We start from the raw sequence: 26211 nt of genomic DNA on the forward strand, positions 1-26211 counted from the left end.
AAATAAATCAGAGAGCTAGGAATGTAGCTCATGGGTAGAATGTTTGTTTGGCATGAAGGAGGTCTGGGTTCAATGCCCAGTACTAAAACAGAAAAGAATTAAAAGAGCCTATCAGAGATATATGAAAGTAAAATTAAATAATGTATTAATCTTTGAGTTTAAATACTAGTATCTGGCCTAAATATTACAAATCCAAGCTAATATGAAATCCTTAACAACCCAATGAATACTTTTAAATGTAACTATAATATATTGTAACTAAGAGATAAACACAGCCCTATAGGTTTAGTATTACACTGATCTGAAACACTTTCACAGTAAATCATCTCCAATCAATTTCCTGACCATACACGAAACTCTAGGAGGAAGGGGATACACTTTAACACAACAAAAAAATTCATCCAACTTTGTTTATTCCCTAAGTACTGTGAAGATTATTGAACAATTTATTGAACGACAGAAACATTACAAGTTTTGTTGGCACAAAAATGAAATAACAGTTGGGCTCTATCTCTGCGTTATCAGAACCCAGTTTTTTAGATGGCAGGCCAGCAAGTGCCTGCTTGGCATACATTAACTCAACAGTACAAGAAAATCTTTCTGTCTAAATAACTTCTGCATGAATCCTCAGTTTTGCAAATTGACCTTCAGTTGGAGGAGGTACAGGTGATTTCAGTACAAAAAAAAAGCTTATTAAATATTATTTGGAAGTGTTCTACCCATCATTGATTTTTGAACTTTTCTGATAGTAGGTATCTGACATATCTAAAGGCAAATTAGAAAACTGAGTTTTATAGACCATCAGAATAATTTTATCAGCAACATAAAAAGCAGAAAACCAGAGGTGAACAAGAATTGGAAAAAGTAAAATGTATGCATTTTTACCTCCCTGGTTTTGGTTTTAAAAAGAAAGAAAATAGGAGGAACTCTGGCAATGTCACTACCGTTGTAAATGGCAACCAGGAGAAGGGATGAATGGGAATGTCCATCTATGGAATCATATGGTCATCAATCAGCAGCAATGGGTCCTTTTACATTGAGAAAGAGGGTAGGTTTGAGACAGGGCTTGCTAAATAGCCCCAGTTGGCCTGCATTCACTATGTAAACAAATCTGCTGGTCTTAAACCTTCCATGATTCACCTGCTTCCGCTTCTAGCACTCTAGGGTTATAGATGTCACGCCCTGGCTTAATTTCTTAAAAGCAAAAGGAAGTTTTTTGAACATATTTCAAAGGTTTCTTAGGCTACAAAATAGAAATAAGTGTTTAGCTAACTAGACTCTAAAATGTATTTTAAGTCTCAAACAGCCAGACATGGTAGATAATGTCTATAACCACAGCACTCCGAATTCTGAGGAAGGATATCAATTGGAGGCCAGCCCAGTGCCACACAGAGAGCTCATGCCAGCCTGGGATACACAATGAATCTTTATCCACAGAAACAAAGATATTTCCTGCGTTTTCAAAATCAGTGTTTTAAAGATTCATCAGGGAGTCAGTGCAAGAAAGCAGGGCGTGGACATGTGTGCTTACGGCATAGCACTGGAAAGGCAGATGTCAACCTTGGCTACATAGCAAGTTCAAAGCCAGCTTGGCCTACATGAGACTATGTTTCAGAAACAAACAAAAGTCCACAGATACCTAAAAAAATATTAATCTGAAACCATTTTGAGAACAGTGACCTAAGAATGTGTACTGCTGTAATACAATTTGTTTTTTAAACGTAGAAGGTGTGGAATGCAAGTACCCATCGGGCAGAGGAGAACACAAGTGCTTACACATTAACTTTGGTATAACCACTATAATTACACATAAACAGGACAGCCTATGTCCACCTATAGTTCCCACTTAGTTTCTTGATCCTAACCCATCTTGCTGGATAAACTGGTGTGAGGAATGGATGCCTGCTTCTTTTCCGAGATGAGTGCTTAGTTTAAGAGTGACCTAAAGGAGTGGTTAGTTTAAGAGTGACCTAAAGAATGCCACCAGATGGATTAAGGCTGAAACTCCATCTACCTACAAATTTTACTCACTAACCTTCATTCCTGCAACTATCCTACTGCCTTTCAAATTGTTCCCCATGGCTACTTGTATCTGCTTACTCATCCCCAACCAAGGTTACTTTTATTCATTAAAATATAAGCTACAGGTGACCATGTCAGTCTCATTCACAGCTGTAGAATACAAGGCCTAGAGCCATACATAGTAGTAGCATTATTCAATCTAGCTGCAGGCAATACTAACCAACCTTTGAGGAATAAATGGAAGTCACTCACTTAATAAGATAGAAGATTCAAATGGTAAATTAAAGTTTAGTCCATCCCCTGGCTCACACCTAATGGAGAAATAGGGTGGAATTTATACTTCTAATATAATCTTAGCTTACAGTTACATAATGTACTTTCTATTGACTATCAGTATGGCCAGGGATGACATGGCTTCACAAGATTACTATGGACCATGATCTAATTCCTGCCCATATTTTCAGCTAAACTGTTTTGCTATAAACCCCTCCATATCTATCTAATCAATCTATCTATTCCATGATGTGTCAAGCCCAAGGCCTTATTATGCCTTCATGCCTGCCATTTCCTACTGTAAATGAATTGGTGAGCTCTAACCCATCTGTTGGGTATCAGCTAAAGCATCTGTTTCTATAAGAGACTGTCTCAGAATTTTACCAAGTAGCTTCAAAAAAAGAGAGGCAACATAAGAAATAGAGATTTCATCATAGCTGAATAAATATAGTAACATGATAGAGGAAATGATGAATTTCCTTGAAGGGAGAGAGAGAAGAGTAAATTAACAGGGAGAGCAGGAAAATTAACCAGAAGGCTCTAGATCTGGACAATGTTAAGATTAGTAAGAAAGTACAGACAGCCAGTTATTAAGCCAATGGAAGCCATAAATACTTTATGATTACTACAGCACATCTTGATTGTGGCTGCCATTCTAGATAGTGAATACTGATGTGGATATCTGAACATAACTCATACTTGAATATGTTAAGCAGAAATGAAGACTACTTTAGAAAGAGAATTTATTTATATTTATTAGCAACATGACAGCAACATGAAGAAACTTCCAAATCATATTAATTTTGGTTTACCAAAGGAGAAACAGTTTAAAATGTAAACACAAACCTACATTATAGGAATGTTAATCTTATTAATTTAAATATATAAACAATACACAGAAAGTATCAAGACATACTAAGCATTGTAATATGTGTTTCACACTTCACATTTCCACCATTTTGAAGGTCCCAAATTCCAACATATAAGGCCACACCTATACTAAGTCATCAAAGCAGCAAGCACAAATATTTTAATCTATGGAAAAATATATGTGGTCACATCTTATATCATTAAAATATTATGATTGATTATCATATATGTTTTTAAGGAGTTTTTAAGAATATAGAGAACACAAGCATTCAAATGCATATAAGTGAATAAATGAATATAATACTATATACCATTAAATATATATATGTTTCACATTTAACAAAATACGACCCAAGAATATCAATATTAATATTGATCCTATTCAATGATATTGAATAAATGTTATGGGATTTACATTTTTAATTATTAACTGTTATAAAATTTTTATAATACAAAATATAGAGTAACATCAAAATAAAAAATTTAAAGCAAACAGACAGTATTAAATTTCTCCTGAGAAATATTACCATTTTATTGATTTGTACTTTTCTATAATACAGAACTGATTTTATCTAAAAAATTTCTAAGATTAAAGTATCTTAAAATCTAGACCTCAAGCTGATATTGAGAGGAAAATGAAATTAACATATAATTAACATACTTAGACTATAACTTTCCAAACATAAATTCTCCAAAGTTTACAAAAATGCTCTAGGAATACAAATTTCCAGGCAGAAAGGTGGTAATAAAGGATTCCACTGCTGAATTCCACTAGCAAAAGCTTGGACAATAGTCCCCATAGAAATCAAATACAGTTGCAGACACAGGCTGTGTGGTATTTTACATCATTTTAGATTTAGTTTCTGTCATAAACTCTCTTCACTTTGACTAGTCTGAGAAAATGGGTTATTTAAATCCCTCATTCAAACCAATTCCATTTTAAATGAGCCTTCTCGGTAAAAGGCTAGAAGAGCCTAAATACTCCTACTCTAGAATATCAAGAAACTGTACCACAAACACTGAGTAGGACATATGAAGAGTTCACTACAATAAGATGGTCACTGTCAACATAACTTCAAGTACCTACAATAGTCATTCATGGTCAGCCACTCAATGAACCGCCGTAACGCCTGGAACAGAGAATACCTCCTATGCTCTAAGTGACACAAGGTACTGTGAGTATAAACAGTGGGACATGACAATTTATATTAAGGGTTAACACTAACTCTTTAGTTCATATACTTAAACTTGAAAATGTAGACACATAAGGAAATCAATTAAATTAGGTTCTTTTTTTTGGCAAATAAACACACCATTAATACCTTATATGTTCTTGTAATCACATGAAAACTGGTCTTCAAGCAACTGTAAACATTTTAAGCAAAGCCTTCTATCTTACTACAATGTCTTACATAATGACTTTCAAATACTGTGTTTAAAGATGAATCTTTTCCCACAATCTTTCAGCAGTCATCATAATTTGAATAACTTTAGCAGATATTATACCTGTTGATGAATCACTAGTTCAAAACAAAATGAAAAGAGAATTTAAAAATCTCTCACCCTCACAAAACACACAGATTAACTGGAATACTCGGGGGTAAGATATCCTGAGCCAGGTGTAATGGTGCACACCTTTAATCCCAGCACTAGGAAGAGGCAGGTGGTCTCTGTGAATTCAAAGCTAGTCTGGCCTACATAGTGAGTTCCATACCAGCTACATAGTGAGACCTTATCAAAAAAACAAAACAAAACAAAAAAACAGACATCCTGGCTACATGGAAAGCTACCTTTTATTTTATTTTATTTATTTATTTTTTTTCGAGACAGGGTTTCTCTGTGTAGCTTTGTGCCTTTCCTGGAACTCACTCTGTAGCCCAGGCTGGCCTCGAACTCAAAGAGATCCGCCTGCCTCTGCCTCCCTAGTGCTGGGATTAAAGGCGTGCGCCACCACCGCCCAGTGGAAAGCTACCTTTTAATAAGGTTCCTTGAATTCATGTTGTGAGAATAATCTTTTCAAATTTGATTCCGGCATCATTATTGTGTTATTATTCTGAATTGTACTTAATGAATACAGTCTAGAAATGTCAGGGTCTCAGGCAGTTATCTTCTGGGTGACGACCCTAGGACATTCCATGGAAGTAACAATTCTCCTAAATTAGATATTAAAAGGCTGACCAACAGGGTACCAATAAACTGGAGTTTCTAATCATACAACAATAATGATTCTCTTTTGCTTTTTTGAAACAGGGTCTCATATGGCACAGGCTGACTTCAAATTTGCTATTTTGCCAATGATGATCTTTAACTCCTGATTCTCCGGCCTCCACATCTCTCAAGTGTTGGTATTACTAGTATGTACCACCATGACCAGCCAAGTAATTCTTATCAACAGTAAATTCTCAGGACTTGTAATCTCACATATACATGGGCACAATTTTTTTTTTTTTTTTAAGGAATAAGACTGGATTCAAACCTCATAAACAGTCTAAAAGGAAAGCTTAATGATTTGGGAGGGAGGGAGGGAGGGGACACGAAGAAATGGGCTTTACAGCTTGTAGTTCAATTTGAGACTTAACTTGTTAACCAAAAATTCATTCAAAACAATTCGTCAGACTATACTAAAGACAGAAATCAGATAAACATAAATAAGATACAAAAGAAACCTAAAAGCCTATAAAATAAAGCAATCTATTAAGGTAATGTCAAATTATATATAAAACATGAATCAAACAGTTTAAGGTTAAATTCTACACTTGGATTCATGATAAAAATTAAGTTGCATTACCAGCTATTGTGTTTATTATCTTCAATAACAACAGCAATTATTACTTATTATATACTATGTGCTGAAGATGGACCTAAACTTATATGTGTACTTTATCCTCATTTAAGCCTGTCAGCATGTCTATAAAAAAATAGTTTCTGTATTTTACAAAAGAAGAAACTGAGGTTCACAATGTGTGTTTAAGTAATACTAAGAACCAGAGTGAATTCACAAATATATGACTTCAAGGTCTATAATACCCTATAACAGTGGGTCTCAACCTTCCTAATGCTATAGCCCTTTAATACAGTTCTTCATGTTGTGGTGACCCCCAATCATAAAATTATTTCATTGCTATTTCATAACTGTAATTCTGCTGTTATGCATCATAATGTAAATATCCGATACGCTCTACAATACATTTCTGCTTTCCACAAATACACAGCCATTTCTTGTTCCTCCCGGCAGATTCCAAATTTGAAAAATTAACTACTAGCTGAAATTTATGCCACCTGAAAGCCAGCACTCCGAACTTTTGCAGATACTCACGGGTATGTGCACAGCAGTGAAAATCTGAGCTCCTCACAAACAGGCACTCACAGGTGAAAGGGACAAAAACTGCCTCCTTCCTGCAGCTCTGACACTGTAAACAAGTGTCCTTTGTGTGATCTACTGAGGACTGGCTTATTGACTTTTTGTGCTTTTTCTGGTGATTTTACTGCTTTCAATGGCCCCAAAGTCAGGCTAAAATGAAGTCTGTCATTGTTACTAAGCATGAGAAGGCCATAGTGAGCCTTATGGAGAAAATACATGTTAGAGAAGTTTTGTTCAGGCTTCGGGGATGGTGCTATTAGCCATAAGTTCCATGTTTATGAATCAACAATACACAGTAAATACCTTTAAACAAACACATGCAGCATTATTCAGTCAGCAGCTGATAAGAACATGAGGAGCCAAGACCCACCCCAAACCTAAACCTGACTTTGCTGGGGCAGCAATGGTTTCCTAACTAAGTACAGTGACTTCACTGAACACATCTGTGAGGAGTAAGGACAGTAATGGAGAACATCCCATACTTCACTTAGTTCCAGGGTCTTTTCCTTCATGTGCACTCTATCATTGTATGTATGTAGGTGTCACTTATCCACTGAAGACCCCCTGCTGCCATTCTGTTTAATGGGTTACAGCTGCAAATGCTGGAATTTGCTCCTAAAACTAACCTTTCTTATATACACTTTGGCTTTCCAGTGTGAATCTGTGCTAATTGAAATTAATTTCTTGCAACAAGAAATAATGGACATCCCTTAATGATGACTGTCCTAGCAGGCTAAATTTTTTAAGGTAGCAAGCTACATATATTATGAGCAAAATATAAAGAGAATTAGAAAAACATCAGCACAAACTGAAAATCTTACCTTTCTTGATCAAGTCAGAGAGATTTTTTGGAAAAAACATTACAGAATGTAAAAATCTAAACAAGGACAATTCAGGGTTGAGAGAAAGAAAACCTTAAGGCGTCCTCTGCTTTCAGTACAATTTTGAATACAACAATGTAGCCCTGAAAAACACTCCATGGCCTACTGCACTCGTTCCATGTTAAACACACATATATAGAAATCTCCATGAAGTGGAGCCTAATCACCTCTTCCCAATTTAGACAGGAAGGCAGCTTTGAGGATGGTGCAGCCATGTATCATCACACCATGAAGCTAGTCCGTCAGTTGTAATAGCTTCTATAAAATACCACAGTGAGACTGCAATAAGCCTAGAAAATGGGCTACAAATCCCAGCCATGCTCAAGCAAGCAGTGGACCAAAAATAAAAATAGGTAAAACTGAGCCAAGAATTAGATAGTATCCCTCTAGATTCATGATTGGTGAGACAAAGTTCACAGGCTGAGGCATTAAAGTGACTTATTCAGATCTAAAGGACAGTCATCATACAAAACAAAAGCATTTCTGTAATTCAGAAAAGAACATGAATTTTTGCTCTGTGACAGTATAAAAATCCTTAATACAATTATTAAGCACATCACTGCACCTTTAAATATGGGACAGTCAGGAGGGTCAACTTGCACCACGTCACCTTTAACGTCTCCGGAGATGTTGTCATACATTCCTACTTAGTTTATTTTTAAATCTTTCAGACCATAATAGTCTTAGGTAAAGGTAACATCAACTTTAAGTTTCGTTCCCATCATATTTAATTTAGCCATTAAATGCTGAACTGACAAACCAGACAATATGAAAACATTAAATCACCAAGACTTTGTCAATTATAGGAATTTGAGAAAAAAATTAATCAATTTAAAATAACTATTTTAAAGAACTCAAATGGCTTGAGTTTGTATAATATAAGAAATATGCCACTGATGGAAATGTTGTATTTCCCTCCTGCTTGATGAAAATGACCTTATGTAAGTATTTCTAAAACTCAGTGGCACACATGGGCTGCCATCCAAGGATGAGCAAGCATCTCGCTTTAGATGTGACAGTGAGAGTCAGGCATGCATTATTGTTAAAACACCAGGTTCATGTGATTTCATCAAGCTCCGTGCCAGTGAGGCAGCTGTGACTAGTTTAGGGATCAGACATACTACTGAAAATGTGACAGCAAGTGGTTCGCTAAAGGAGACTAGTTTGTCATCACTGTGCTGTTGGATGACTTTCACAGTACAATGAGAACTACAGTATGAAATACAACAGGCTTGTAATACAGAACAATTATCCAAACGGGAAGTGAACTAAACAAAGGATAAATTTGAGCAAAGATTGTCAACCTCACCTACTTACATCAGCCCTTATTAACCAGTCATAGAAATATTAAGGAATACTTAGATTAAATATAGTTTTCAATTTTCTACCTTTTGTTAGCATTTGGCAAAGCAAGCAATACATAAAGAGATCCAATGTTAAAAACCATAAGAGAGAAAAATATGTAAAATATACAGTAGTTTGTATCCACCCTGGGCCAACCTACATCTCAGGGAAGCCTCCCAATCAGATTCACCTCTGGCTAAAAGAAAGAACACCAGTCCTGCAGCAAAACAGCCCCAGGTCTGCATCAAAGAGGCTCGCACTTCAGTGTATTCCTCCAGGGAAGAGGACAGGAGCCAGGTTCCCTCGAATGCCATTCCCCAGGTGTTCAAAACGTAACTAATTTATTAGCAATAGAAGATTTGGTTTATAGGGGAATCTCACTGGTCCAGTTTGTAGCCTACAAAAAAATGGATTATTTTTAAGTATAACATTAGAATATAAATAAAGGGTGAGGATGTGACTTTTTATTCCATAGAAATGGAAACATTTCCAAACATGACATTTCAATAAGAAAGCATGCCTACCATTGAAGGTGGAGCCCCTCCAGATTTTTTAATATTCTTTGAAGGCATTCCATGGAGGCAACTGAGTCTAGCTTGGAAACCTGGGAAATCAAACAGTCAATTTAGAAGATACTGTGATCACTGGAGCATAGAAGAAGAGCCTATCAACAGAGAATTAAAACTAAGTTGCTGATAGTAGTGAGCACCAAGAATATTATTGGGGAAAATGTGAAACACACTTAAAAGAACTGAGGTAATTCCCAGCAGGGTTCTAATGCAGTCAGCACTTAACTAGCTAGTACTCAGACATTAAGAACTCCCTTTCTCCCAATTCACACTCCTATTAACACCTTCCTGATGAGTGAAAGCAGACGAATAAAGTACTTGGATTAGGGTCCAGCACACTCTCTACAGCATTCTGTGTTTGTATTCTTTTTCCACTTGGGCCTATCCTCTTTCAGTCCAGTAAGAACCGTAAGTATTTGGAGGCAGCACTTAGGAAGTACTACTGACCTCGTCTGCCAGGATGTGACATGAGGGGAAAAGAACCACTTAGGATACTTTCAAACACGGGGTCGGACACGTTTCTGTCTAGTTCTGCAGGATCTTCCTTCTCCCACCAGGGCACAACTCCAGCAATACCACAGGCTCCACCAGACTCCTTTTCATAGAACCAGTCACTCTGTTCATCATCACCTGCACAAATACAAAAATGTTTCCCAAAAGATTTAGTTTAAACCATGAAACAGATAGTTCAAGAACAATTTATTCACTAATACCGATGATGGAATACCTAGGTGTAACCAGGGTACTATAAATGACCATTTAAAATTCACTTAACCTTAGTGAGTATCAATATTATTTCTTGAGATTTAAGCAATTAAAAATAATTCAAAGTATAGAATATAGACAGCTTATCAAAAGAAGAGAAAAGATTTTAAATAGAGTCACTAAACCTTCCTAAGATCGCCGGAAGCCACTAGTACTGGTGGGTTTCCGTAAGAGTTTTCATACATGACTATAGTTTTCCCTTTTATGAGACTTCTGATTTAAGACAGCTTATAAAATTTTAAAATGGAAACTGCAATCATGAAACAAAAATAATGCCCCCCCAAAAGCATCTAAACTTAAGTCGAGAATTATATATGACAAACAGATTTAGTTCAAATAAACAGTGAAAACTAAATGCAATTGTAAAATGAGAACCACAGGACTGTTTGAATTAGGGAATAAAATATTTTTGTTAAAATTTACAAAACTTAAATATTAACATTTCACAGGAGACCTAACTTTACATGTTATAGAGCAGGAACTCACTTGAGATGACTATCTTACCTCTGAATTGCCATTAACAAAACACTATGCCCACTACTGTACTTGGGAGGCTGAGGCACAGTTCAAGAATGAAAGGCCAGCCTGTGCTATATAAACATAGAACCTGTCTCAAAAAGAAAACAAAAAAGCCACTCCAGAAAAATGAAGTTATTTGACTTCACTTTTAATATGATATTCTTAGAGAGTAAATTAAATAGTCACTAAAATCTTGGGCATGGAATCAGGTAAGTTAAAAACCCATTATCCTGTAACATTGAGAAAATCATCTCAACTCTATTAGTTCCCCACTTAAAAAGTACATAAAAAGTGGGAACTCACACAGTTCTTAAAGAATAAAGTGAGAACAAAGTAAATTAAATTCTAGAAAATATCTTAGCAACATGAGATACAGTAAGTTCACAATAACTGTTGCTGTATCTTCTTAAACCAGTGCCTTCTAAAGATGTCAGCCTTGCCAAGAAGTCCCTTTTGATGAAAGTTTATCATTTTACTTGATCATATCACCAACTTCTATAACTTAGGTAAGCTCTGTATTTTAACAAAACTTGTCTATTACCAAGGTAGTTCTACTAAGATATTCCAGATAAAGTCTCAACTTCCAAAGGCTAGTGTCTTGCAAACAACCATGCACTTACTTGTACTAAGGAGAAAGAATGGCCCTCTAATCTGCTTTACCAACAAGGTTCGAGAAACAGTACAGGCAACACTACTATGGTTCCCCCTGCCATAAAAATCACTAAATGATTTATAATTTTAGACAATAAATATAGTTTCTTTCTGTAGAACCTACTTTCTGCTAATACATTCTTTTTGTCCTTTGGTCTGGTTTGGTTGGTTTGGTTTGGTTGGTTTGGTTTGGTTTGGTTTTTGAGACAGGGTCTCCCTAAGTAGCTCTGGCTGGCCTGGAACTCACAGACATCCTCCTGCCTCTCCCTCTTCTAAGTGCTAGGATTAAGGGCATTAGGCTACCATTCCTGGTCCTAATAATGCAGTCCTAAGAAAAAAAGATACCTCTGTGATAAGTACACATATGGTGAGTTCAACTTTATGATTTGTACAAGGAATAAGAGAGAGCCAGTTAGGGGCTGGAGGGACTAAATGAAATCAGTCCAAGAAGGGTGACTCCTCACTCCTTCACAAGGGCTTCAAATTGTTTACAGCTTCAAAACACTGCCATGTTGAGTGTGAAAAGATTCTGAAATTTTGGAGGAGAGAAAAGACCTAAGATGTAAGATAGTTCTATTTAACAGCTTATAATATTGAATTAATAAAAGCCATTTAATTACTTATAGGTGGGCTAGTATAAGTGTGACAACTGAATAAAAATGACAAATCATTGCAAATCCACTTTTAGGAATGCTTACAGTTTCATAAACATCTAGAATAAGGTGGAGAATAAGAAGCGATGTTTAGCAATCTTGCTAATAAGGACCAAATTGCAAACACTGAGGTAGGCAAAGCTGAGTGCCACATGCTACTTTTTAGACATCTATTATTGGGTTAGGAAGCCAAGACACCTTTCACAGAGCATAGAAACTAGCTACAATACTAAACACCAGCCACTAAGTAGTACCTGTAATATCAAGGGGCTACTGTTGGCAGCTCATAAAATAACCAGCAATATGCTTTAAAATGGATTTCTTGAGAGCGGAAAACAGTGCTTAGTACCTTGTCTTCCCTCGTCATTGGTGAACAACCCGGCGTCGGTGCTGCTGAGGCTGCTGGAGTCACTGTAACCAGGAGAAGAAGAAAAATGAAACACATCAAAAGAACAATTCATCTATCAGTTGTAAAATTTTAAAGAGACATGGCAGCTCAGAGATGGAACTTGAGCCTGACAAAGATCTGAAAGAAAATAAGACTTTTTTTTTTTTAAATCAAACTGCAAATATCCCGGTTCCATTAACTACACAACGTATTATTTTTGGCACGTAAAACCCTAGGAATCTAATGGGACCTGGACAGTGAGCCAGATGGGACTGTAAGGAGGTGCTGACACAAGGCAGCTTTCATCCAGTGCTCACTGCTCCTTTCTGATGCTGTGTTGTGTGATCAGTGTGCGCCTGAAATCCCAGTGCTCTCTACGACAGGGAAGTCTCCATCAGAAGCAGACTGAGACTGTCTTCAGCACAAAAACACAGGGCCTGGGATGAAATGACTTTCATAACCACACACACACTCATGGAGGTCAGAGGACAACTTATGGGAGTCCGTTCTCTTCCTCTACTATGTGAGTTCTGAAAATCAAACACAGAGCATCAGGCTTGGTGCAAATGCCTTCACCTCCAGCCTGAAATAAAAAATATTCTATCCATTATATATAAAACAACATAGCCTAGCTTATTAAAAATCAGGTACATTAACCTGTTTTTAAAAAATTATAAAATATTTATGATGAAAATCATTGCTAAGATCTAAATCCACATATTTTTTGCATGTTTTTATTTGCTTTTCAAAAACAAAGTCATGAAAGGTCTAAGAATTTATCAAGAGGCACATGTTTTTTCTCAAAGCTCTAATTAGGATAGTTCCCTCAACTTTCTTCAAATTGACTGTATGACGTTTCCTATACACTCAATAGGCAATAATATTTCTAAGGTACTGAATCCATACCATCCTAGTTACAAGCACAGGTCTACATAAAAACGAAAAACACCTCAGAAGCTTGACTGTCTTGCTATGTAGTATTGGTCCAAACCATTACTGCTTTTCCTGTTTTCCTTATAACCCAAAGCCTTTCAACACACCCCAGGCACAATTCCTTTTCGGAAACCTCAAGATAAAATGTACTTACAATTCAGAATGCCTCAGATTCCACAAAGGCATACTCTATAATGTCCCCGGAAGTCTAGTATAGCACTCCATAATCAGATCAGCCATATCTCTCAATCACCTAATGAATATGCTTACTAAATACAAGTCAGGTGAAGTGTGACCACAGTGAGCAAGTATTTTACAGCCTGCAAACAGTGAGTCAGTTCACTAAGTTTTAGCTGCCATAGTCTTCTGGGTTCAGATTTACCATCCTTTACTCTATTCTACATACAGCCAGGTTTACCTTTTCACAACATAACTGGTTGACTACTGTTTAAGCAGGATACCCTGGAATAGAATAAAGCCATTTTAAAGAAAACCAACAGTAATTTTAATAAAATACCGACTTAAAAATACATCCATACTCATTAACTGTGGTGGAGGTACCAGAGCAGTATAAAATATTAACAGTAAAAGGAAATTGGCTTGGAGCATGAGAATGGGAAAGGCATGAACTCTATAAACTGTCCTGGAATGTTTCTGTAAACTTAAAAGGACTCTTTTAAAAGATCATAAACCATATTCATACATACATATGCCGCCTAAGATGACAGCTTTCTAAGTGAACTGATCTCACAGCTTTAAATGGGTGGGTTTCCTGATCAAATCTTTCCATTCTTTGGTCTGGCACTCTTGCTTGTTCTTCCTCCAAGAAGCATGCCTATCTCTGTCCACACCCTGACAGATTTCAAAACATGTGGAAATCTAGGTTCTGTAATACCAGTCTTTAAGGAGCCTTGCTTTGTACTGAGGTATTTCTTAACGATGGACACAGAAAATAAGTCTATTTTGTCTTATTGATAACTAGCCAGTTGCTACATGTACTTCCCTGTTGCTATGCTCATTAAGTAAGAACAAGAATTTAACAAGAAAGGCTTTTCATTTCCAGCAGCTAGTGGCCAAGACAATTCATCTGCAAGGATACAGTATCTCTCTTTTTTGGAAATAATTGTTATAACTATTACTCAGATGAGACTATATTCCACAAGTTAATGTATATACATTAATACTAATCCCCCTTTCCATTTGGTTCATTTTTTGTTTTTTTCTATGACTAGAAATCCGGCATCATCTGAGAGCACCACCCTTCCCAACACAATGTCCCATTATTTCTCCTCTTAAAGAAGCTCCAAGGGTTTCTCTGCCTCTACCAGCACAGATATACTTTCCCCTCCACTGTATGGACTGAGGTCAGTCAAAGGCAGACAGAACACTACAGCCAAGATCATGCTGTCCTAAGTTGCTTCACTGCCTCCATGATGAAATCTAAAGCACCACAGCACACAGGCCTTCAACAAGTGCTGCTCTGGAGCCCCAGATCTCTTTCTTTCCTAGGTGAAGGAGCTGCACTTGACCCTCCCGGATCTGACAGTCTGCCTTCACACAGCTTTCTTCCAGTCATGCCATTTCCTTGCCGACTCTCCCTCCATCCATCCCTTTTTGGAACAAGTCTTAGTTCTTGCTTGGAAACACAGCTCCTTTGAGAAGTCTTCACTCACAAGTGCCTCTCACACAGCACATTCTATTCTCAGTATCTGCCTGTCTGCCTAATCCAGCCTAGGGCATGGGAGGGAGGGAGTCTGTGTTAGTAGTCTTTGAGCTATGGATGCACACTGTAGTCATCAAATGGAGAGAGGTTTTTACTTATAAATCAAATCCAAGAAATATAAACCTTAAAATGGAAAGCTTTGAAAAGAGAAGATGCCTTTACTCTGTAGCAATCCTTCCCACAGAAGAAATTGCACTGAGCCCTTAAGTGGCAGCAGAAAACTGGTATAAAGAAAGGTTTAAATCAGAGGAAATAGTTAACTGTATTTGATTTAAAATATCATATTTAAACTATACACCTAAGATGTAAAGAACTAGAAAATCTGACATCCCTACTTGACCCTGATGTTTGTGGAACAGTGAAAAGAAATAAATGAGAGCAGATTCTGCCTCATGGTTCCAGGGTGGACAGTATACGAAGCAGAAGAACAGAAAGAAGACAGGAAAACGAAAAGGAGGGGCTTCCACAGAAAAAGCAGGTGATCTGTGACTAGCCAGGAACTCAGCCTTTACGGCACTGCCCCACTCCCTCAGCAATGGGCAACAGAGCTAACTGCTTTTGGCTGAGTGATCCTCAGTCACAATGATTCAATGCCAGAATACAACCAACCCTATTCCTGAACAAAAATCATAACTTTCTTGAAAGAAACAAACTTTTCAAAACCTTCTTCAAACACTTCTTTACTTATGCTTTACTTTTTGAGGAAAAAACTATATAAACAGTAAACTGTCTAATAAAAACTCTTTCTGTTAATTCCAACTGGGTTCTCATCATAACTGCAGCCACACTTACAAACACACCCACATATATCCAAATATCCAAAGCCTACAATCACCAAGATTAAAATGAAGTCAATGCTACAAATGAAAAATCATGTTTTCCCCATGACCATTCTTTCTGACTCTCAGAAATTGAAGGGGGTGTGCTGAAGACGATGGGCAGTGCTGGCTACTCTTACAAGCAGCTGGATAAATGGAAGAGCTCACTTCACTGCTCTGACATACAATGAGCATGTGGCAACTAGAACAGACGTGGTTTACTTCCTGAGATGGACAGACAGCCGACCAACACAGGAAGGTTACAATTCCCATTTTTCTAAGGACCAAAATCAGCTGCTTCCGCACCATAAGTCAGGTCTTTATACGTGATCAGAATTCCCTAGCAAGTTATAGATCAATACACCAAGCCCCACACATCACAGGGTATGAACTTTGAACATCAGGAATCAAAATAATGAATACGCACCCTAAAATGTTCCAAAGGCTGAAGTTCCATAATTACATGAACAATGAGATATCCTAAAGTACAGTGATTCAAAAGCATATTCTTTCCCATAGAAAGCTATTTCTTTTTCTCTTTGTAGCTGAAAATCAAGACAGTTATAACACAACTAACACTTTGCATAAATCAAATAAGCAATTTTGCTTTGTGTGAAAATGCTATAAATTATAAAGAAATACAAACCTAGTTACAAAGTAATAGCACTATGATTATGGTAATTTATAATTATCTTAAAACAGAATTAAAATGCAAAATACATTCAGCCCCAAGCATGCAGACAAACACGTTATTGGCAGAGAATAGTAAAGTTACCTTTCGCTCATGAGCTCATCTGAGACTTTTTGTTCTTCGTACTCCATTTTGTCTTTATTGGTCTGGCTTATTTCTTCACTTTCCAAACCTCCTCCTTCCTCTTGGGTTTTTGGTCCTTGTCTAATCACTTTCAACTTCCTTTTTTTAACTTTATTCCGGGTAAACTCTGGATATTGGTAAGCTCTATCGTTGTCCATGTCCTGATCTCTACAGCCTTCAGGCAGCTGGGTCATTGTCCTTTTGCTAGAGATGTCCTGCGGGAGATCCACTGCCATGCGCTTCACTTTCCTCCTACGGCGGAGAGTTCTGTTCCCAAGGTTGTCCACAGCAAAATCAGACTCATGCCACAGAAGTCTTTTACCTCGAACACCGTTATTTAAGTTGGAAGATGGCCTGCGCTTTGCCACTAACATTTGGTCATCAGAGTCACTATGATCTTTCTTACTGTTGTGTGTCTCTCTGTAGTCCTTACTTGGTTCTTCTAAACTAGAATCAGAGCCTTCACTTAAGCAGTGACCTGTCTCCCAAGGGTGGTGAACATTATAGGACCTACGCTTCCTCCCTCTCCTTTTCCTGGCCTGGCGTTTCAGAGGGCAAGACAGATTTCGAGAATGATCTCCGGTTTCAGCAAACCCACCTCGGGCTTGCTCAGAGCTCTCTTCCAGTGCAGAGACAAGATCGTGAACAAGCTCTTCCATTGTTCGGCTGAAATGCCTGAATGTTTTAGAGAATGAGAAATAAAGTCACTTGGTGCTAACCTAGTTCTCCACACAAGCATTTCACTCTAAACACAGCTATAATTAATATCCTTGAAAAGAAAGGCATATGATTGCACTATTCAAAGTCTCACATGTTCAGTCTGATCCCTTCCTTAACACACTTCTTGCATAAATCTTGTTGTTTTGTTTTAATTAGACATAGGAATGGCTGGGTGAGAAGGCACACACCTATCTATAAGCCTAGCCCTCAGGAAACTGAGACAGAAGAATTAAGCTTAAGTTTGAGGTCAGTCTGGGATACACGGCAGGGCCTGTCTTAAAGATAAATTCCTAACACTGAAATCACTTCAAGACAAGTTAAATACAGTATCAACTGGTTGGGGCAGAGGGGGTGGGTGATCAGTAGGTTAAGTTCTTGCTGCATAAGCATGAAGATCTACATTTAGGTCCCCAGCACCCACTTAAAGCTGGACATGGTGTTGCGCACCTGTAACCCCAGCACTCCGGCAGAGACAGGCAGATTCTGTGGGCTCGCTGGCCAGCCAGTTAGAAAATAGCAAGCTCCAGGTTGAATGACAGACTCTGTCTCAAAAAGAATAAGGTGGAGAAATGATTGAGGAGTACCTTCAGATGTCAATATCTGTCTGGCATCCACATGCAACCACATGGGTGAACACACACACACACACACACACACACACACACACACAGGATCCCAGAATTTTTTAATGATTATTATGTAAGCATGGGAAACATTCTTCTAATAAATCACTGTTTCTCACTTGCCCATTTTCTAACCCCAACTACTTTTAAACTGTCTCAGTCCCTTCCCTCCCTAAGTTAGCTCCTAAGGAAAGGAGGAATAGAACCTTCTACTTCCCACACGCTTTGCCTCATCACTGTCATAATATCAGATGTAGATGGACAGGGATTTCCAAAATGTGTATCAGATGTAAAAAGGAAGTTTAACCAAACAGTGGGCATATCTCTAAGCCACTAAGCACTCACAAACAGGTGATAGAGAAACTACTCCGTTCCAAACTGGCCCCTCAGTGGTCCATAAGGGCCATCCTTAACACACTCTGAAGTGGTCTCCTATCTTTCTGGTCAGCAAGCATAAGCAACTGTGGTGTTTTGGAGCTTTAATAAATTACATAGTTCTTTCCAAATTCAGTTCCCAGTGATGTTAAATTTGTTGGTGTGACACTTTTTCTTTTTCTTTTTTTATTTTTTTAAGGTTTATTTATTTATTATGTATACAGTATTCTGTCTGCACGTATCTCTGCAGGCCAGAAGAGGGCACCAGATCTCATTACAGATGGTTGTGAGCCACCATGTGGTTGCTGGGAATTGAACTCAGGACCTTTGGAAGAGCAAGCAGTGCTCTTAACCTCTGAGCCACCTCTCCAGCCCCCCTGGTGTGACACTTTTTAAATGTTTCAGGTATTTCAGATGTTTACCTTTCTTATAAAAATCATGGCTTATCACTTCTCAAACTAAGTTCAACAGGCATCAAAATATTCCCAAAAGTCCTCTGGAGGCCTACAGAGCTTGGGGAGTTTATAAGAGGAGTAAATACACTTTTGGCAGAGGGCTAGATTACAAATAGTTTAGGCTGTGTAAGCCATGCAGTCTCTTATCATAAATGAACGAGTCCCGTAAGGTGGTTTGCTTTCATTTTTAATACAATCAAGTGGTATCCAACCAGTTTTCCAACTCTTGGTCTATATAATCTCCAGTTACACATAATCTCTACCATCTACAAAATTTAAGCCTTAGAAAGTTCCCTATAACAGTTTGTAACTTTTCATTTTCATTTTAAAACCTAAAGACATACGTGGTGATTTAATGGGTTTTAGTGTTTACAGGGCTACATATCTCATATAACAGTTGAGTATTTACTATCTGCTAATATTTACTAACTGTATTACCTCATTTCATTCTCACACAACAACCTTGAGGTGACAAACAAAGTAGAAACAGCAATACATCCACCACTTTGACCAATCTAAGTGACAGACATGCGTTTTAAGCCCTAACATCTGATTCCAGGGCACCCACCAGTGCTTATCAAGTACAGCTGCCCAACTGCACCATTTATTCTACAGTTCTGTTTCACTGCTTTAACAGTTAAGACAGCTTAATGAACACCAGTACCAAAGCCAAGGGCTCAAGGTCAGTTACTAATTATACTGTTTTCAATAGAAAAGAGGCCTAGAAAACCTAAATCAACACAACAGCCAGGGGAGCATGGCTGTTGAGGATGCAATGAGTTCAGCAAACAACCCAGAGGGCTGGCAGAATAAAATGTGAGCCACTGAAAACCATACTGTTGCCTTCCAGCTGTCCTGGGAGTGTGTGTTCCACACCTCACTCCTTTCCCAATCTGAATGTATAAACAAAGTCGATTCAGAACAGTTTTCAGACACACGGTGATCCAAACACATACTTTAAAGAAACTCTAGAAAGCAGCTGACATTTCTTTCTTCCTTCAAAAGGCTTCAACATGTAACTTTCATTTCAGACTAAGGTATTAAGTGACCTATGCATCACATCTGAATTAGTTATCAAGCCAACAGGGTCTATAACTCTGGCTATTTTCATAAGTCAGATGGATCTTTTATCTATTACTTGTGTGTTAATAACTGCCTATTTGTTTTCTCTTACTGCAAAGAATGACCTGCTCCTTTCTGTTAACACTAGTTCTCTGGAAGAAATGTAATCTGAAAAGCCTATTATCTCTGAATATAATATTGAATAGTTAAACAAAACCCACTTAAAGACAATTTTATAGGCATTATATTGGGGTCCTTTCTCTAAAAAGTGCTATTATTGGTTCAGGAATAAGTGCTTTTTGAATACAAGAATGTTCTTATCATTGAGTGAACAGATAGTTCAGAATTTCACGTTAAGACATAAAAAAATTAATGACTAAGTAACTCTCCAAGTAAAATCGCAGTTTATTTTAAAGGCAGTTTGGCACATTACCTCAGATGAGAAAAGGCAGTGGTCATGACGCCTGCTTCTTTGTTTCCTGTGCAGGTCCTGAAAGCCTGAACTGATATCCTTCCTCACTCAGCCTGAGGTCTGCCATCACCAGCTGGAACCACCATGCCTGGATTAGTCCATGTTCTTAATGTTTGAGCAGGGAAATGCACCATTTAATCCACTGCAATTGACACTCATCAACTGATTTTTAAAAATTGTCTCATTTATTTTTATTTTATGTATAGTATTTTGCCTACATATATGTGTATGCACTTCCAGAAGGAGGTGTTGGATGATTCCCCTGGGACTGGCGTTATTAACACACAGGAATTATAGATGGTTATGAGCTGCCATGTGGGTGCCTAGGAATTGAACATGAGTCTTCTGGAAGAGTAGCCAGTGCTCTTAATTGTTTTTCCAGAAGACCTAGCTCTACAGCTCCTTATCAACTAACTTTTATTGAAAAGAATTTCTATAACTAATAAGGTTTAACAAAATATAACCAATATGATTAAGAATGAAAGCAAATTTTCTTAGAATCTCTTTAAAATTAAGCTACCATTACTCAACTTTCTATTGTTTCTCTTAAGAAAATAAAATATTTTAACTTGAAGAATCCAGTGAATTCTATGACATTATTCAAACACAAATGGACTAAAAATTAGAGGATTCTTTCAAAACTGCAGAAACACAGAAAAAATATTTAATATTATTTCAATTCAGAGTTAATTACCTTTCACCCCTAATTTGCTCTGGCTTTTCCACAACTCATTTCCAAGCAAAATCCCTGTGGATGAGCCAACAATATTAGGCAATTAATATCATTGTTTCACTAACATCTTCCTAGTAATAAGGTATCAACTGGACAACTCGTAAATCTCCTATAATACAGTTCCTCATTTTGTGGTGATCCCCAACCATAAAATTATTTTCATTGCTACTTTATAACTGTAATTTTGCTATTGTTAAGAATCATCAGCATGCAGATCTCTATGAGTTCGAGGCCAGCCTGAGCTACAGAGTGAGTTCCAGGAAAGGCCAAAGCTACATAAAGAAACCCTGTCTCAAACAAACAAACAAACAAAAAGAATCATAAATTAGATATCTGATATGCGGCCCCTATAAAAGGGTCATTAAACCCTCCGAGGGGTCATAACCCATAGGTCTACATAAATATAAATGTGTGTACATAGTAAGTCAAGAACTATGCTTATGAATGTGTGGTATATGACTACTTACAAACAAGAAAATAGTGATGGAATTATATTATTTCCACATCATGTTAGCTACTGCATTTTATTTAAGATTAAAAAAAAAAGTTGTTTAGGAAAGGTTATTTGGCCTTACAAATGTACAGCAAATAGCCAAAAAGCTCAGATGAAAATGAATACATAATAGTATAGATTATGGCAATGGGTAAATAAACATATAAGTGGTAAAAGATGCTACACCAAAGGTAAAGGTTACATTTTATGACTAATCAAACAAAAATACCATCCATAAGAATTATCTTAAATGTGAAAATTTCTACTGCTCATTGGAACTCAAAATTTTCCTTCCTTAATCATACTGTTATTTATTAAAATGAGTCTTTATCTCAAGCCAGACAGTAGGAATGTGGCTCCTATAACCTCTCATGACCTCCTCGGCATACACAGAGGAACATAAATGAAAAGCCTGATCCTTAAAACAAAAAGAAATACTGTCTTATGGCTTGGTGTGGTAGACTCTTGCCTGTAACCTTATCACTTAAGGAGGCAGAGGCAGAATTCTCTCAATGTGGAGGCTATCCTGGGCAGCAGAGTTGAGACCCTCTCTGCAGTGCGTCTGACTCCTGCTTTAATACACAGACGTGAGTCACAAGAGGAGTAGAGCAAAGGATCTTCCTTCCCCAGGTAAGAATCCCAGGGTTCTCATTACAAGAGCATCCGTCCCCCTAGGATGCCAAAGCTCCACTGATGGTATCCAGTTGTGGGGTCTGCTGGAAGCTGCAGCTTTGTCACTTTGGCACGGGGACATCTGAGGCAACTTTCTTTCCTCATTATTCTAGAAAAAGGTTTTAAGAACTGGTTGACCTTTAAGTGTTTAAAGAAAAAGAAAAACTAAAGTCTAATTCTACTTTCCAGCTAATGATTTAATAACGTGAGCTCATTTATTTAACTTGAAGATCATTTTTTGATTTCCTGTTACTTCATTTAATGACTGACTTCAAGTTATCCAAACTTTTCTCATTGCCTCTAACTGCTTTCAAAATGTAAATTATTCATTTAAAAATGCCTAAATGAAATGCAGTCAGAGTCTAAGTCAAACAAGACAAAAATTCTGAATTTAAAAAGTAATTCATTCTGTCAGCAAGCTTTGTTAGGGTAAGAAATGTCTTGATTATTGCTTATACATGATAATTGCACAGTAAATATTTACTAAATATATATCTTGAATTCCTAGATTAGGAACATGAAAACAGCTAAGAATTAAATAAGTACCTACCATACTTCTTGACATATACCAGATGACAAGAATGTGTAGGATGTACAAATCAAGGGCTGACTCAGCGAATGTTACTTTACTAAAATCTTCAGACAATACAGACTTTAACTTTCCTTCTACATGAATAAGACAGTATTGTAATAGTTTAAGTGTAAAAATGAAGGCAAATTATCAAAGCTGAATCAAACAAACCTAACAGTTTAGGAAATCAAGAACACCCCCTCTGAAAAAATCAGCTACTCAAAACACGAAGTTTTTATGATATAGTTTTCCAGATGTAATGAAAATCAACATACCAAATAAGAATGAAATTCCAGAAGCAAAGATCCAGAATCCATTTTAATGGCTTTTTACTATTGTTAAAGACACACACACACACACACACACACACACACACACACAAACAAAAAAACCCAGTGTATTTAAATAAAAATAGACTATGTCAGAAATTGCACGTTGGTTTACAAATCTGGACATGTATTTTTCTAATTCATAAATGCCTATAGATACTACATTAGTCAGATATGATTAGTAGATTAGGTTAGTGAGGAATTTTCTTCAAGTACACTAGAATCATACTGCAAATAAATCACTTAGAGAAGTTATTTAAATTATCTTTGCCTCTGTTGTCATCTAAAATGTAAAAAATGTAGTGCACTTACATGAGATCTTATGGATTTACACGAGATGACATATACAGATAGATCCAACACCAATGAACTGCTTAGTGGTAGCAATCACCAATAGCATGGGCATTTCACAATTTTGATAAAACAATCATGCAAGGCAGTTCAATGAATAAAACAAAAAATTGCGTTAAGAAATATCAAAGCTTGGGCAAGGCAGCACAGGCCTATAACGCCGGTACCTGGAGAGGCTGAGGCAGGCAGATCACCAGAGGGAAATCAGCCTGGGCTATAGAACTAAGCTCAAACAGGGAGAGGAGAGAGAGAAGTGTGGGGGGGGGGGGGGGAGAGACGATGACAAAGGGGAGCACTGTGATAAAGGAGGGAAGAATGGAGGGAAGGCTGAATGGTTACACAGTTGGTGTACATATGCACTAGGAAACAAAGGTTCAACTTCTGTGGAACACATCTCTTCTGCCAATCAAGACATATTTTAAGAATTTCTTTCAACCGGGCGGTGGTGGCGCACGCCTTTAATCCCAGCACTCGGGAGGCAGAGCCAGGCGGATCTCTGTGAGTTCGAGGCCAGCCTGGGCTACCAAGTGAGTCCCAGGAGAGGCGCAAAGCTACACAGAGAAACCCTGTCTCCAAAAACCAAAAAAAAAAAAAAAAAAAAAAATTTCTTTCAAAAACACGAACTGGTAGGTGCTAAAGACACCCTCGTCTCATTAAAAATGATGAGTTTTCTGTCCAGTAAAAAGAGTCCAGCAAGTAAATCCTGTTTCAAGTAATAGATGAGTAATGAACAGGGGTATCTATCTGTGCGTGACAGGAAACGGAAAGTAGAGCAACGAGTAAAAAGGGACATAGGTGTTTTAGTTTGTCAACTTCCATACAAATTCCTCTAGTAAGACCAGACCAATCTACTGAACACATTCCCCCCCTGTTCCTTACCAAGACACCGAATGGTGAAGAGTACACTGGAGAGGAAATACCAGGTTACTGGGAAGTCCCTTTAACATATTTAAGTGCGGTGGTTCCTCCAGCATGTACAACTGCCAAAACTAATAAAAACCAATACATGAAGAACTGTGCCTCTTATTCCATGCTGATTACAGCAATTAAAAAAATGGCTCATTTAAAAACCATTCTCCATTTTACTAACTGAAAGTTGTGAGAACTTAAAAGTCACAAGAAAATCGACAGTCGTTAAAAAATGATCTACAGAGCGAGGAGATCTAAATAAAGCATCTGGCGTAAAATGCTCCTTCAACTTTTCAGTTGTGGGTGAGGCAAAAGAACCTGAAATCACAGCCCATTAGACTTTCTCGTGTTCTTTCTGGCTCTGGAAATAGGCACGGACTTTAAAATCACATTTCTTTGACTTTTATGTTCCAAGAGTGTTGACTGGATAACTAACTTTCTGGTTTCACTGTGTGTATCCGCAGGGGAAAGCCTTGGAAGAAAAGGTGTGTTTGTGTGTGTTTGGGGAGGGGGTGGAGGGAGGCGACGACGACCAGGGCTTTCAACCAGAAAATCCAAGACCCAGCCCTCACCGGCACAGTTTTCTGTGCCTGCGATCCGTCCCCTCTCACAGGGATGCCAGAAGGATAAACTGTGACTTGCAAAAGCCGTTTGAAAACTTAGAGCCATGGGTCATGATCACTGAAGACCAATTCCAACCCAACCTTAAGGCTGCTGCTGGACAACACCCATCTCTCCTGAACTGGGACAGAACCTCCTAGGTGGTGCGAAACTTGTAGTTTTTACACAAACCGAGCTGCGCGGCGAGGATGAGAGCCTGATGTCTGTCTCCCACTAAGAAACTTCCAGAACTGCGGGGTTCTGCAGTTCCATCCTTCGTGGAACTGGGTACAGGGGGACCGGTTTGGCAGGGGCGACGGGAACCAGGCCTGAAGGAACCCAGGGCACGGTGGTCCCGGCTCCAGGAGCCCCGCGGGGCTGCCCGCCTGCGCGCCCGCCCCGTCCTCAGCGGCCCCGCCGGTCTCACCAGCTCTTCCCGGCGGCGGCGGCGGCTCCGATCGCTGGGCGCCCAGCGGCCCCGAACATCAACGACACCCGGGAGCGCGGCCTCGAGGCTCAGGCCCGAGGACCGACTCCAACTCCCGCAGCCCCGGCCACTTGCACACAGCACTTCAGCATTTTGAGAGGAACTTCCGGAAGCGGGCTGGAGGCGGAAACCGGAAGCCGGAAGCGACCATTCGCTCCCCTGCTCTGGGCGGGCCGTTCCTGTCAGCGCCTCTAGTAGTCCCGGCGGAGAACGGAGCGAGCCGGCTGAAGTCGGTTCTGACATAGAAATATCCGACTTCTCCGGCCAGTTACTTGAAAGTGAAATAGAGCGAAAGGAAAAGGGAGTGAGTCGGAAGGGACCTTGGTTCAGCCCAGTTGCCATGGAGACCCATAGTAACAACTTCGGTAAACCCCAGGCTTGGAGGCCATGGCTACTTTAGCCAAGCTTCAGGCTCGGTCGTCGTTTCTAAAAACTCAGTACTACTTTAGGAACCGGTGAGTAGTGAAGAGAGGGGTCGCCAAAGAAGTTTGCTGTTAACAAATTATTTAATTCAGGAAATAGCCTTCCAGTTCTCCCTGATGGGGACTCAAACATGATCAGAAACATGTATTACTCAGGTGGATGTATGTGACCTCTCCCTGTATACATACATAGAGAGGTCATTAATAGAGTCATACGCTCTAAGGAGAAGCCCAGCACAGATAAGATTATAAAGTGAATCCCAAGGTGAAGTAACCCTTCACTGGGGAAACTGAGGCAGGAGGATCACTGTGAGTCCAGTCCAGCCTTGGTTACATAGAGAATTCAAGGGCTT

At 38.4% G+C, this 26211-nt stretch overlaps 2 protein-coding genes across 10 annotated transcripts in view; one reads left to right on the forward strand and one right to left on the reverse strand.

The window, feature by feature from the left end:
- Positions 1 to 25560, reverse strand: part of Gpatch2 (G-patch domain containing 2) — a 146227-nt gene extending 120667 nt beyond the window's left edge. For 2 of the 9 annotated variants that reach the window (XM_059280987.1, XM_059280986.1), the window contains exons 1-5: positions 25377 to 25558; positions 16546 to 17259; positions 12258 to 12319; positions 9768 to 9950; positions 9276 to 9355 (exon numbers count right to left, since the gene is read on the reverse strand). In XM_059280987.1, the coding sequence (XP_059136970.1) occupies positions 9276 to 9355; positions 9768 to 9950; positions 12258 to 12319; positions 16546 to 17259; positions 25377 to 25435 (1098 nt within the window). In that variant the 5' untranslated portion in view covers positions 25436 to 25558. Of the gene's footprint in view, positions 1 to 8953; positions 9149 to 9275; positions 9356 to 9767; positions 9951 to 12257; positions 12320 to 16545; positions 17260 to 17751; positions 17847 to 20252; positions 20346 to 25376 lie in introns of those variants that run through there. The other 7 variants (XM_059280982.1, XM_059280980.1, XM_059280984.1 and 4 more) reach the window with 6 other exon arrangements.
- The window catches only part of Spata17 (spermatogenesis associated 17), a 177007-nt gene continuing 176344 nt past the window's right edge, over positions 25549 to 26211 (forward strand). Inside the window, 2 exon segments of the mRNA XM_059280989.1 lie at positions 25549 to 25810; positions 25813 to 25891. Of these exon segments, the coding sequence (XP_059136972.1) occupies positions 25777 to 25810; positions 25813 to 25891 (113 nt within the window). The 5' untranslated portion in view covers positions 25549 to 25776.

This window comes from Peromyscus eremicus, chromosome 15, assembly GCF_949786415.1.
Source record: "Peromyscus eremicus chromosome 15, PerEre_H2_v1, whole genome shotgun sequence".
NCBI lineage: Eukaryota > Metazoa > Chordata > Mammalia > Rodentia > Cricetidae > Peromyscus > Peromyscus eremicus.